The 14,306-nt window shown below is 40.6% G+C and overlaps 1 protein-coding gene across 15 annotated transcripts in view; it reads left to right on the top strand.

Annotated features, from left to right (window-relative positions):
* LOC124308816 (leucine-rich repeat-containing protein 24-like) overlaps positions 1-14,002 on the top strand; it is a 129,034-nt gene extending 115,032 nt beyond the window's left edge. For 14 of the 15 annotated variants that reach the window (XM_046771927.1, XM_046771923.1, XM_046771935.1 and 11 more), the window contains 2 exons: positions 6,534-7,735; positions 9,138-12,474. In XM_046771927.1, the coding sequence (XP_046627883.1) occupies positions 6,747-7,735; positions 9,138-10,254 (2,106 nt within the window). In that variant the 5' untranslated portion in view covers positions 6,534-6,746 and the 3' untranslated portion in view covers positions 10,255-12,474. Of the gene's footprint in view, positions 1-6,533; positions 7,736-9,137; positions 12,475-13,991 lie in introns of those variants that run through there. The other variant, XR_006909106.1, reaches the window with a different exon arrangement.
* Positions 14,003-14,306: the final 304 nt, after the last annotated feature.

The following is a 14,306-nucleotide window of genomic DNA, read 5'->3' as shown; positions in this document are numbered from 1 at the left end:
TAGTTGAACAGGGTTAGTTTAGCATTAGTTAATTTTTGCTCCTATACAAAATCATCCCAATAGCGATACATGCTAGATTTTCCGGCTACGTGAATCGAAAAAAAAATTAATCATCATTTTAGGTAAGGAAAAAAAACTGGAATTGCTGATTGATAGAAGAACCACAATGTCAAATTTTCATATACGCTAAAACCTTATTCGTAGAATTTAAAAATGTGGAAAGTTCAAGTACAGAAAATTGAAAATATAGTAAGTCGAAGTAGAGGAAGACCAAATAGAGAAAGGTCAAAACATGATACATTCTAACAGCTCTACAATTTGACATTCTATGTTCTAAGCTTTCTAATCTTTCTAAATTCTATGAATTAACTTTCTCCTTTTTAAAAACTCGATATTGTAACCCTTCAGTTTTTTTGACCTTTCTATAATTTCACTCCCACCCATCATTTTGTACCCAGAGGTACGTATTTCTCGATTCTGGTAAAAAGTGAAAACAGAATGTGAGACATTAACCACAGCTATAAATTTCTCTCGGTGTAGTTTCGCGACGAGATTCTATTCGCACAGTTTTTGTTTCGTTGGTTCGTCGAATGCGTTGAAAATTTAAGTAAGATCGAGTAAAATCCGTGCGGCCATATCGCACTCCGCCTTACTTTCACGCATTGTGGAGGCGAGCATCGACGCTGCTGCCGTTTAGAGGCTTCGACGAGAAGAGATTTGAAAGAAAAATGAAGAAAAAGAGAAAAGTGAAATGGAATAAAAAATACACCCCGGCAATAATATTACATCACTCCTCTCAAGTGGAGTCGCAATCTCATTTTGCTTACGTCCCTCTCAGCGTCGGCAAGTCGATTCGAGGCGAGACAAGGTTTAGGGGATGTTAGGTTAGGTTAGTCTGCCGACTGAGGGAAGCCGGGAAGCCAGGGGGAAGCTCAGATAAGCGGGCAGGAAACTTGGAGCTTTCCATGCAACTCGCGTAAGAACCGCGCGCTTCCAGCTCTAACGTACAGGACGGGTTGGGTTGGACTCGTTGCTGTGCCTGGGATCTGGAATCGTGTCTTGGAGGTTTTTTTTTTTTTTTTTTTTACGAAACGGCAAACCCACTGTATACAAACGAGATTTTAAACCGACGATGAGCTGCTGATAAACTGATCGAGAGGGGATGTACTCGACAGGGGGAGGGGGGGTAGATCAAAGAGAATCCTCTTTTCACTTCCAGCGATTATTCCTGTTCTCAAAAACGCAGATTCTTCCCACTGAAAGCTCTTTATACGACAGCTTTTTCACCGTCGGATACTCGACGATCATTATATGAGATCCACGAAATACATCTTCGGCTGTCGGCTTCGATTTGTCATTGACTGTTCTTGTTCTCAGAGATGAAAGGATGTATTATATCATCGGATTGAATGGTGAAAAAAGTGGGTGAATTTTGAAAACTTATAACTCGTCAACCAATCGTTGGATTCGATTCGCGTTTGTTTCGTTCAACAGTGGGTAGTTCAAAATTCGTTTGTATATATATTTTTTTTTTTCTTCTACAGGCATGTAAGACGAATCATTGCTATGGACAATAACGTCGAGCATTTCACTCGGTGACATGTTTCTGCTGTGTCCACGATATCTCGAAAATGGCTTCACCGTTTTACTTGAAATTCAGAAACAGTATTCCTGGATAGTTTATTCTCATAAATTTTTGTAGTGGATTTGAATTTTAATATAGAACGATTGGCGTTTTCGTAAAAAAAATAAAGACGAAACTTTCGGTTCGTGGCAAAGACGATAAACAATATGAGAAAAATCTCTTTAAAATTGAAGTAAACGGGTTTCAAGCGTTTTTACGATATCGTGGAGACCTCAAAACCTGTCGATGAACGAAATTTTCAACCTTATTGTCTATAATAATGCTTCCTATCAATTTATTGTAATGAAAACAATATTCAAATGAAGCTCGATCTACGTCCATTTGAATAAGACAGACTTTATTAGAATTCAAGGATTGATTCTCAACGTACAAATTCTCAAAATTCGCCCAAATCTTCAATCGTCTCATTTGCTTACCAAAAATAAGCGCTTTCAACATCCTTTCAACTGTTTGCGACGATATTTCATTTGGATTAGTATTGAAACATTAAATTTGATCAAATCAAGCGTGTACTTGTCAAGCAGAGGTTATACTCAGACTTTGACTTAGAATCTTCCAATTGCACCACTCAATGACTTTGTAAGTCATCATATCTTGTAATTCTTGTTCTGAGACCATCGTTCAAACAGCATCGTGTCAAAATAAAACAATTCTTCATTGATGCAAAATCTTTAAATGTAAATGCACATCTAAGTTCAATTTTATTTAAAGTTACTATTATTCAAGTGTGAAAAAAAAACATGCCTGACAGGACCGAATCTGCTGAAATATAGACTACAAAATCAAAAGTAGTAACTCTGACGCCTGTTCTTCGACAGTGTTGTTAGTGTATCAGGAGAATGCCCGATGATCTATCGACTTCGCACCAGTTTCAATTTGTGATAGAACATCAGCCGTGAGATTGTATTTCCATGTGAAATGATAAATTTCCTTCATAAATTGGCCGATCTAATCTAGGCGACGAATTTTCACTGACGGTGAACTCCTTCTCGGCTTTTATTCATTCGAGTAAAAGTTATGAATTTATGGTCCGTGAAGCTCGTAAATCGTCGTCATTCTGCATGTCGAGAGTGTTGGATAGTCGTGCAAGCAGAGTGGCAATAGCCTGACTCCATTTCGAGTGCCACGTAAAAACGGATTGGTTTCATGACAATTTTACATATCGACCGTACATTTTCTGGTAGGCTGCCAGCAAATTTTTTTTCGATCAACGTTCATTCAAGTCCACTTTCATTATTTTATATCAGCTATTCCGATGCAAGACTCTTGTGTTCAATAATCCAGGCTGCCAATGACGAAACAATTTAAAAATGGTCAGGGACGAATTGGCGGCTAGATTCAGCTGCGGATCATGAATTTCACATAGACAGTGACTAGAATCCAATGGAATGAACCTGAACTGGATGGTACCTCCTTCACGTATTGGTATAACATACTTATAATATCCAACGATCTATCCCATCTTGGAATCAAACTGTTCAGTTGTTTTAGAGATTCATTGAAAGTTGTCCGACCCATCATTGCGCGTGAACTTTTCACTTACGCTTCCATTGTCGAATACATTGTAATTTTTATGGTAGTACTCCGCGTCACTGAACCATTAAAACTATTATAATTACGTTCAACGAGTTACCTGATCAGTTAAAAATTGAAGAGTCATGTGTATGAAGCATAATTGTGACTTGATTACATTTACCAATCTTCGCCTCTAGTCGATCAGTAACAGAACATTGGTGTTCTGTTTCAACTCATGGAAATACAAAGCCCCGAGTATTTGATATTGCCAATTATTATCGGAATCGACAATTTTCTCAAGCTTCTTGAGCAACGTGTCCATTCTTCTAACCGAGACCATTTTTCCCAATCATTAACAATTATCACCAACTCGAGAAAAACTGAATCAACTTCGCAGACTGAGAATTTCACAAAAGAATGTCTGCCTACAGTTCCGAAGCACGAAAGATAAAACTTTTATATACTCACCAATTACTGGATCTTTGTGCGATTCACCGCGTTGATTTTTTGTTCATCCTAAGAGCACTTTCCTCACGCAAGCTGCTGCTTTAACATTTTATCCTCCAAGCGGTTCCAAGGTGGCTGAAAAAAAAACCGAATATAAGGTGAAATGGAACCAGAAGATGAGCAGGCTCACTCGTGCATGTTGCAAGTAAAGCACATGCTGCGAGCCGAGAGACGCGGAGACTGCTATGAAATTCATTGACCCTGGGGTCCCTCATTCAACGGTGCGGGAAACCTTTATTCTTTAAAGAAAAAAAAAAAAGAAAAAACGCCCGCCAGACTTGATAGGCTTTTCTGCTCAACCTGACGCGAGCTACGTCTGACGCCATCCAGAATCTCCGAGTACAATGTGACAGCTAATATTAGACTTTGGCTCGATGTTGGCCCGTCTTTGCGCTTGCATGTAAAAGTCCGAAAAAAACAGGAACGAGAAACAGAGGAAACGTCGACTTGGTCTTTCATTTTAGACCGGAGCTTGCGTAGAAAAAAAACGCTTGATCTTAGTCCTTGAAAAAACAAATTCTAGGTATGTAGATGACTGCCTGATATTTGCCAAAAATTGCCCACTATTCGCTGTCAAAAGAAACAATCAGGTCTTGAACATTTTTATAAGTTGACATGTTGTTGGGACACTACAAGTCTGATAGTTCTGCTGTACGACGTTCGAAAATGTTGACATTTTGTCAACTGGTTTCACTCACAAGAATCAGTAAAGTCTTTGTCAACTTGTGACGAAACATTCGTAGATTAGGACGTCCATACACTGGGTAACAAAATAATTTTAAATGGAACACGAAAGACCGACATTCGAACACGAGCGAATTCCCAGATCTCAGCGTGATCCGTCAGCAGAGTTGTGGCCTTAAAAGCACTAGTTCACCCCTTCCCCCAAAAGCTTCGACCGAAAATGCTCGGAAAGCGTTAATTGAAAGTAAAGATTTATAGGCACGGCGTGGATTGGATTTTAAATAGGGCTGTCACACGCAGGGTCACGATGTTTATGTATTATAGGTGTACATATATGTACCTATGCGTATATTACATGCTCTGACACAGGAAATTTCACGTGAAACTGAAACTTATACAGGCCAAGAAATCGAATAATTCAAATTCTAATGAATTGTTCGAGATTTTTCTGATGTCGAATCCAATTTGCCCAGCAGTTAATACGGTGATTTTATCGAATCTATACTTCATAATGTTTTTTTAAAACTTCTTTCCATGTGCACAAGATGAATTTGTAGAAGTAACCGCACTCCCATATGATTATCGATAAGAAAATTATATTTAGGCACGTGAAATTCAGGTCCTAGTATTTTTTTTTTATCGCATAACATAAAGAGGCCATTTCGGGAGGTGAGTTTTCACTCTGAACTGATTGTGAGTCCCCTTAGTCGGTGAAATGATTTCGCACTTAATTCTACTTTACCGAGGAAAAACAGCACGTGTCATTAATCACAGAGAGTTGTAAAAGAAGATTTAGTGTGCGGTTATCCGAACCGAGATAGACGATCGGCAGTCGGTCGCCTACAGAGATATTATGACCGGAAATAACGGCGGTCCGTCCACAGCGTAGATGTAAGCAGAGACAAAATACCGTGTTCGGGTGACGTAGAAGACAGTGCAAGGGATATACGTAGGAAGAGTATCGGGGATCAAAGCCTCGATCGTAATGACAGTGATGGCCACGTTTACCCCGTATCATATCATCAACGTCCCCGAAGAAAATCCCCTTTTCACTTTTAGGAAGATAAATTTTTTTTTTCTTTTTTCGATTTCATTTATCTTTTACTCTTTTTTTGCACCCGAATCGATAAACACGTATACCGCATAAGTGCATGTTCGACAGTGAGAGGAAAGTTTGGGGAGGCTGGTCCGTCAAAAATCGATGCTTTTTACTAGTCGTATAAAGTTGGGCACCGAGTATTTATGACATTTTTATACTCATTAGCTATGAAGATCTCTTTGACTATATAAACTCAAGCTTTGATGTCGATGGTTCACTTAGAATCGCTTCAAAATTGTTAAATATCTGTTAAATTTGTTCGATTTCACTTTGCGATGTTCAGAAGACTATTTTTCTACAAATTCACTGAAGCTTTTTTCTTTTCGACATACAAGTACCGTTAAATAATAAATTCCACAATATTTCACCAGGAATTTACCATGATCAACAAATGACAATATTGAATTGATTATGATCAGAACAGAAAATTTGAGTCACTAACCTTTAAAGAAATACTATTTTGAACAAAATGTGCAGTCATTGGAGAATGGAATCGAAGGAATCTACATGATTTTTAACAATTTCAAAATGTTTCAAAATGAAGTGCCAATATTTGATCTTGTCTTTAAAGATTTTCGCAGTCGATGAATACGATAATTTGATAATAGATGCACTGATAGAAATTTCTAGTTGTGATTAATATATTGCAGTCCTCAATTATTTCAACTGTTTACTATAACTGAGTAAGAGAATTTTGCGTGAAAAATAGAAGTGACTTTTGTAGCCGTGGCCAAAAACTCTAGTATGTCTTACCATCATTGCTGTTTATGGTCATTTGTTCTACATGCTTTTGAAACTATTGCCACAAATAGTCGCTGACGGATACAGTCAACCAAACAAACGGATTTAAGTGCTGCAATAATCAGACAATGTATTATCTTCAATTATAATAGTATCACAATGTAGTTCCAACAGCATTCGAACATTTTACTAAAATTTTTCAGTAATCATGAGAAATTAAATTATTTTCGCGTGATTATTTCCAGCTAAAATTGATACAAGGTACCGACTTTTGAGCAACTAACCTCCTTGACGACAAAACTATTCGTACATCTAACATTTCCTTCTTAATCTCTGTTCCAGAATCAGTTCATCACAGATGCCCACCCTCATCTTCGTCTAATGGCCCGTCAAACTCACCAACACCACGGCGGTGCCTTGGCAAAACGACATTCTAGAACCCGGTCGAAGAGATAGAAGGCTCAGTCAGCGAAGGGTCGTGGCGACCCGGAAACACCGACTGCCAAAACCTTGGTGCCTGCAGGCGTCTGTCCGGACAACGATCGATGATAAAAGATGCTCGATTCGACGAGAGGATTGCAAAGGGTCCGGTGGTGGTGGCGAGGAGTACTTCTGGGCTCGGTACTCTGGCTGACGACGTTCGCCGAGGGCTGCCCGTCGATGTGTGTATGCAAGTGGAAGGGTGGCAAGGAGTGGGTCGAGTGCGCGAAGCGTGGTCTGATCGGTCTGCCGCAGGGTGCCGGAGAGGGAACGCAGGTACTGGACCTGGCGGATAACCACCTGGTGAGCCTGCCACCGCAGTGCTTCCAGGCGCTGGGTTTGACCAACCTTCAGAGGCTCTACCTGTCCAGGTCAAAGATCAGCCACCTGGCCGAGACGGCGTTTATGGGACTGACGGGACTGGTGGAGCTAGACCTCTCTGGGAACCAGATCGGTCAGGTACCCTCGGAGACCTTTCCATCGTACGCGGGCCTCATGCGGCTCATCCTGAACGGAAACCCCATCAGGGAGGTGCGCCGTAAGGCCTTTCACCCCTTGGTCCACCTTACAGTGCTAGAGATGAGCGAGTGCCGGCTCGAGGCCGTCGAGCAAAACGCCTTCTTTGGACTCGGTGCCCTCGAATGGCTCAGGCTCGACGGAAACCGGCTAACCCACGTCCCAGAGATGACGCTTCCACTCGGTGGCAGCCTCCGCGGACTCACCCTGCACAACAACCCCTGGATGTGCGACTGCAAGCTCAGACCCATGCAAGCCTGGCTGCAGCAGTCAGCGCCAGCCGCTCCACAGGAGGCTGAACCCACTTGCGAGGCCCCAACTAGGTTACATGGGAAGCAGATCAAGACCGTCAAGGTCAACGACCTAGCATGCCTGCCGAAAGTCAATGTCAAGGAACAGGTCGAGGTGTACGAGGGTGCTAATCTCACCTTGCGCTGCGACGTTCACGCTGTTCCATCCGCCAAGGTGACGTGGTGGTTCAACGGCGTGCCTTACGAACCTCAGAATGAGAACGACACCTATGCCGCTTCCGCTCCAGCGCTTACCAGGTGAGCTTGCCATTTTTTTGTTTTAGCGTTCATTTTTTGTCTATCCACCACATGTCACGTGCGTTTCAAAAAATTTTATGCGAGCTAAACGGCGAGGCTAAAAATCTCAGATCAAAACTTCAGATCGTTACAGAGGTCGTGCATCAATTTTAGAAATCTTTTTTTCTCTGGTACATTATAAGTTTTGACAATTCCAAACAATTTGTAGTTGATATTTGTTTTTTAGTAAGGTTTAAAGTACGCTGGTAATTCAATTTTACTTCACAAGGCACTGTCCTCTTCAGGAAACATGTTATTTACGCTCAAGTGCGGGAATCCACAAATGAAAATTCGTTATTTTATACGCTACTTGGCCCAAAATAAAAGGTACGAAGTTACCCGCAATGAAATGGAAATCGCATGTCTTATGAATGGAACGGGACTTTGCGAAGTGAAAGTAGACTAATTATGTACCATGAACCTAACGACTACCATTTGGCTTCGATGAAAAATAACTATTTATGGTGAAGTGTCGTTTTCGATGTGCAAATTTTTAGTGCTTGCGAGAAAATTTGATACTTCCATTCTGTAAGACCCTTCCTATCTTTTGCTACATAATGGTCCCTATAAAAGGTTTCACTAATACGTAACGAAGTCACTATAGTGCTAAGCTGAAGTGCTTGATCAAAATGAATGCAAATACTGAAACGGACATGCTTCTGAAAAGTGATGTAAATTATAAGACTGAACACCGTACAAACTCGCGTTTTTTTTTTTTTTTCTAATCATTTTTCGCTACATGAGAATTTCTTCATTCAAATTGAGTCTAGAATCAACATGAGGATAATCCCACGTAAAATCAGCGAGAGTATAAGGTACTGAATATGCAGATGTCCTTCTGGAGTTTTAGATTACTTTGCTCTTTAATTTCATGACATAATTCAAAAAATCAATTACTTTCACGTGGTTGGGCAGCAGGTGGTGTCCAAATTTAATTCTGTTGGCGTTGCCTTTTCGTAACCTACGAAATTTCTATTAGGACTAAGGAGGGTCCGTACGTCCTCCGAAAATGATGCAAAGATTCTCTTTAAGAAAAGAAACTTTTGTGTATCACTTTCAATAAGAACAAATTCACGTCAAAGTTCCATGAATTTCAGGAAGATCGTTCCCGAGTAAATTCAACTCAAAACTCATTGTGTTCATCCAGTCCTTTGAAACTTTCACAAGTTCAAAAAGAAATTTTTTTTCTTCTATTTCCGCAGTAACTTTACGATACTCGTTATAGTCAATGTGATTTTCCCGCGAACATTATCAACTGCATTTTCAGTAATCAATATTCTTTCAATAGTCTAATCATTTTTCCCCGATAAATAAATGTTTCAAGATTGCACTCAGTGAAAATTCGTAACGTTTCAAATTTCAGGTACTACTACAGGGAGCGCGGTCACACGAACAAAAGCAACACCCTGCACCTCCAGGGAGTAGAACAATCGGACGAAGGAACGTTCACCTGCGTCGCGGAGAACAGCGCTGGCTCAGCGGAGGCCAACCTCTCGCTTCGAGTGCTGATGCGCGAGCGAGGAACAATCGAGCCACCGTTCGACCAGCCGAGCACAGGCTACGTGGCTGCGGTGGCGGCTGGAGCGCTGATCGGTACGCTGTTCGCGCTTGGCTGCGTGATCGGCAGCGTGCTATTCTGCACGAAGCGTCGGCAGGACCGCAAACGGAGCGCGAAGTCGCTGGTGACGCAGGGCGGCAAGGGCATAACGCCGGTGGTAAAGGAGAGCGCTACCTTACCGCGCAAGGAGCTGAGTTTCGAGCGGCAACAGCAGGTGCTGTACGGCGAGCGGGAGCTGAGTGGCAGGAGCGGAACGCTGGAACGGCGCGAGCCAGTGGAGGGGGCATACCGAAGCCCTGCGGCAAAGTACCTCACGGAGCCTGACCTGATAAACGAAGTGCCGGAGGCTACGGAGGGCTACGGCATCTACCAGCAGCAACGGAGCGAGCGCCAAATGCTCGAGTACGACCCTCGGTACTGCCTGCAACCCGAGCTGCCGCAGATCGGGTACCTCGGCACCGACGGATACCCCGTCGACTTTGGCCTGCCGAAGATATCCTTCGCCAGCACACTCCCTCGACGCCTCCATCCCCCCCAGGGAACCGCCGCCGCTCCCCAAGCGCGCTACTCGAGGGAAGCCGAGTTCCTCGCCAGGTCGACGCCCTACGACGCCGTCATCCCGAGGAGCGACGCACGCTACACTGCCGAGGGCTATCCCTACCCACCTCACCCGCCACTCAAACAGCTGCAGATCCCTGCCTCACCGACCACGCCAGCTGTCCTCCCGGATGTTCCGTTCATACCCTCGCCACCGGCCGCGTATCGCGGAGAACCTACGCCTATGTCGCCGCGGTCGCTTCTGGGCAAGACCGCCAGGGAAGCCGCTGCAGCTGTTGCCGCCAGGGCAGAGGGCGCTCATCGCGCACCTGAACACTCGGAAAGCCCCGACGAGGGATACGTCGGGGAAACTGTGGACGTCTGAAACGACGAGGGAACGACGGAACGGAACGGAAACGAAACGGAGCTGATTGCGAAGCGTTGAGCGGATCGCGACACTCTGCAATAAATGATAATCGTTCGTGTAGACGTGTCATGTTCGACGAGTACGATGTGAATAATATCATCGATAATCAACTTTATATATATATATATATATATAATATAATTGAATTTGAAGAAATAAATGAAAAAGGGGATCTCTCTAGTGTATTTTGCAGAAAAACCCCGTGTTAACAAAAACGCGCACCCATGAATAGTGTATATTGCAATGAAAACGTAATTTATAAACTGTCTAGGTATAAATACATGTAAACATATGAGACAAAAGATCTGGATTTATGGAATTGGACGTTCAGTGCTCAATATATTGTATAATAATTATCATTTAAAACATCAGTGCATTTTGAGGGATGAACAATTATCAGTCGTCCGTGTGAGTGTTTTCTTTTTTCTTTTTTTTTTTCTCAATCACTGAGACACAAATTTATTCCTCGGTTAAATAGCAATCTTTTTTTTACACCGTATTCGTGTTAAAATAAAAAAATGTTAATCCCAACTGACGATGAGTGATGAATATTATGCTCAAGACAATTAGTGCGTTAGTAATCTTATATTATAGGAAATCACTTCGATGAGTGTATCTATACAAAAATTAATGACTCAGTTCCGAGTCGTGTTAATAATATACCTGTATATCAAGATAGAAAAATTCTCATAGTGAAAATGTGTAAGATCACCGGTGATTTAACGCAGGTACCATTCCGGTAAAATGGAACCTCCGAGGTGAAAACTCAAAGAAGCTCAGTGCGTGAGAGAGTGATAATGTGATCACGAAAATTATGATATATCCACGCAATGTTTTTTTTTTTTTTGTTTTCATTTTCTTTGAATTCAAATACCCGAAGCAATAGACACAATTTCGGCCATGATGGCATTATAATATGCGTCGTACGTCGATTGTAAGAGAGAGTGCATGAAACGATTATAGTGTAATAGATTTTTCACGACATTTGCACGATCAGCCAATGAACAATAATAATTGAACTGATTGATTTTAATCGAGTGAGAATCCGGAGAACGTAATTTGTGTAACAGGAAAGTGAATATTGTATGTTTTCGGCATTGAACAGGAAACTGAGACATTGTGTAAAATCACAACTTTACTCGTGGAACGTGCTTCTCAGGTCTGTTTCACGGTTGATCAGTTTCTCTTCCTTGTAAGGAAGCCTCGCCTCTGTTGAACGTTACGTTACACTTTGGAGGAAAGTGAAACTGCACGACGACTTCCTGATGGGAATAAGTTTCGTCGAGAGTTACGGGCCTTGGACAAGGCGTAACTTTTTATTGGATACGCTAACGGAACGGGTGCGAAAGCTAGTGTACAAATCTGTATCATCGAAAAATGTTCGGCCAGTAATAAGAAGAAAAGTAAACTGGAGGAAAGAATGAGGGGGATGAACAAGTGCAGCGAACTAAAACCTAAAAATTAACAAAGTAAAAAAGATGAAATTTTGATACATGTATCTAGAGACGAACGCCTATCCAAAGAAAGTGTTTTTTACCCTTATTATTACCCAGCCTAGTGAATTGTAAAAATGATACGTGAAAAAGCAGAGAATAAAAAAACTCTAGCCATAATATAATAATATATCCTGTATAGCTGTGCGCAGACGAGAAATCTATTGGAAAACCTCTTTAGGTCGTATATATTATAAATAATATAAATACATAAATATATTATGTTATATACACACATAGGATCATTTGTAGACTTGACTCAATGGTAAGTTTTGACCGTGTTCTACAGGGTATAATAGGCACCGAAAAATAAGAGTTTTATTAATGTGTGTAGGTGTGTATGATTAGTCATCGGGGATAAGGAGAAAAGGAAATTGAATAATATACGAGAGTGGGGCAAAGTCGGTTTACTTATCTAACACGATTTTGTTCGACGCCCTTGGGATGTTTGCACGATTCGAACCAACTTTCGAAGAAATTATGGTTATGTGCGGTTAGCTGCATGCTGCACACGTACCACTTGATATATATGTAGCTATGTAATAATAATTCATAACATAGAGTTTCTTTCCGACACGATTCGCTGCTAAAAAAAAAAGAAGAAGAAAATAAAAACAAACAACAACAATAAGCGAAAATTTTAGGAAAGACGAAGAGGTATAAATAATGTTGAGCCAGAGTTATACGACGAGTTCAGAACCCTTTAGGTGAAAAATTTGATGAAACTTAAAACAAATAAAAAATATTTGGATTGTAACAAATATCCCCGTGTATTCTCCACGCCCCCCTTTAAAGTAAAAATAAACTTAGCGTTGTAATAACATTTGCGTATAAATAAGCCTGTGGTAAGCGTACATAGATAATATAAAACGTAAGGATAATCATAAGTGAATTAAAATATGAGTAAGTTATTACGATGTAAGTATAAACTATACAAAAATATTCTTTTTTAAGGATGTAGGTACGTAACGGGATGATTGAAATATTCTATTGTATCACGCAAGTAAATGAAAAATACATTGTTAGAAGATAAAAACTATGGTGTTACAATTATTTAAAAAGAAAACCCCGTGCTTCGCCGCATTTTTACCATATTTCATAAAACGCGACTGCAAACATGAGGCAATACGGTTTAATTGTGTTTGAAAAAAAACATTGAAGGGAAAAACTTTTTCGAACGGATAAGAGAAAGTCCGATTCTTGAGTTTCAAATAAATCTTATATATATATCCTAACAAGACCCTCATCTGTCCTCTAACGAGTCGCGACGTTTTGTTTTACTCTGCCACGGACTTTTTGCGCCTTGATATATCTTTTTAGCTTGATTATTTCCTGTGCCCGCTTGAAACTGAACCTTCGTTAAAGAATTCAACATCGCGGAAGCTGTCTGGCATTTCATGATTCACCTTGAAAGCTCCAAGCTTATTGTTACTCAAACTCAATTCATCAATTTATTTTCTTGCCTCTTTTTATGGCATCATAGTGTGTTGAGACAATTTTTAATTGTTCAAGAATATCAGTTGGCTTTGGACAGATCGAAAAAAACTTCATTACTCGAACTGCCATCGTACGCGTTTGCTTCCTGCTAAAATTTAATATTAATCTTGATTGTTTTCCTCAAAGGTTTGGAAAAATTTGTCATACCTTCAAGTTTCTGAAAATCTTTGAAAATCTATCAAACCATACGAAATCAAACAAAAAGGAATTACGATTGATAAATTTTAACAATTCCTGGCCCGTTGTTGAAAAAAAAATTCTTGGAATTAATGCGTGTATTTTTTCACGCATAATGTATGACTTGACGTCAGCGATAGATTTTTAGAATTCTTGAAAATAGAAAGATTTATTGTATAAACAATATCAAAATTCTGAGATATCGTGATTTCTGGAATTTTTAATTTCTACCAAAACCACTTAGAAAATCTTTCGATTTCAAATTTACATACTTCAAAAGCTTTTCCGAATAAATCGGCCATGCAAATTTATAGAAAACAGTCGAATGTATACTTCCAGGAATTTATACACAGTCTTCGGATCCGATCTTTAGTCATTCGGAGGGGGGAATTTTTTCGTAAAAAAGATCACTATTAGGGTGGAATAATTGAAGGGCTCAGCTACTCAACGCGTGGGATCCCATAGATAAGCTGAGATGCAGTCCATCCTGATCCTCATGAAACAAACAACTCCGACATAAGGAACTAGGGGATCGGAAGGACTGCCCTCGGGTATACTTACATGAATCTTATCGAGCCGGCAGGGCCGGCCTTGTAAATTTTGCAGGAAGTTACACGGACGCACGTGATTCTTATGAAGAATGACGCGAGTAAGATAAATCCAACCGAACCCAACTAACTTTCAATTCGTACCCAGAACTTCATTTCTCAAATATGATAAAAAATCAAAGCAATAAAGGACTGTACACGGAGAAAAATTTCATTTGTTATAGTAACTAGAAAAATTCAGAAAAACAGATATCGCTAAGAAAATATAGTAACAGTGATCGTAATGATAAAGAAT

The sequence above is a fragment of the Neodiprion virginianus genome, chromosome 7 (genome assembly GCF_021901495.1).
Source record: "Neodiprion virginianus isolate iyNeoVirg1 chromosome 7, iyNeoVirg1.1, whole genome shotgun sequence".
Classification (NCBI taxonomy): domain Eukaryota; kingdom Metazoa; phylum Arthropoda; class Insecta; order Hymenoptera; family Diprionidae; genus Neodiprion; species Neodiprion virginianus.
Note: the sequence above shows the minus strand (reverse complement) of the source record. Positions and strands in the feature narration are given on the sequence as shown.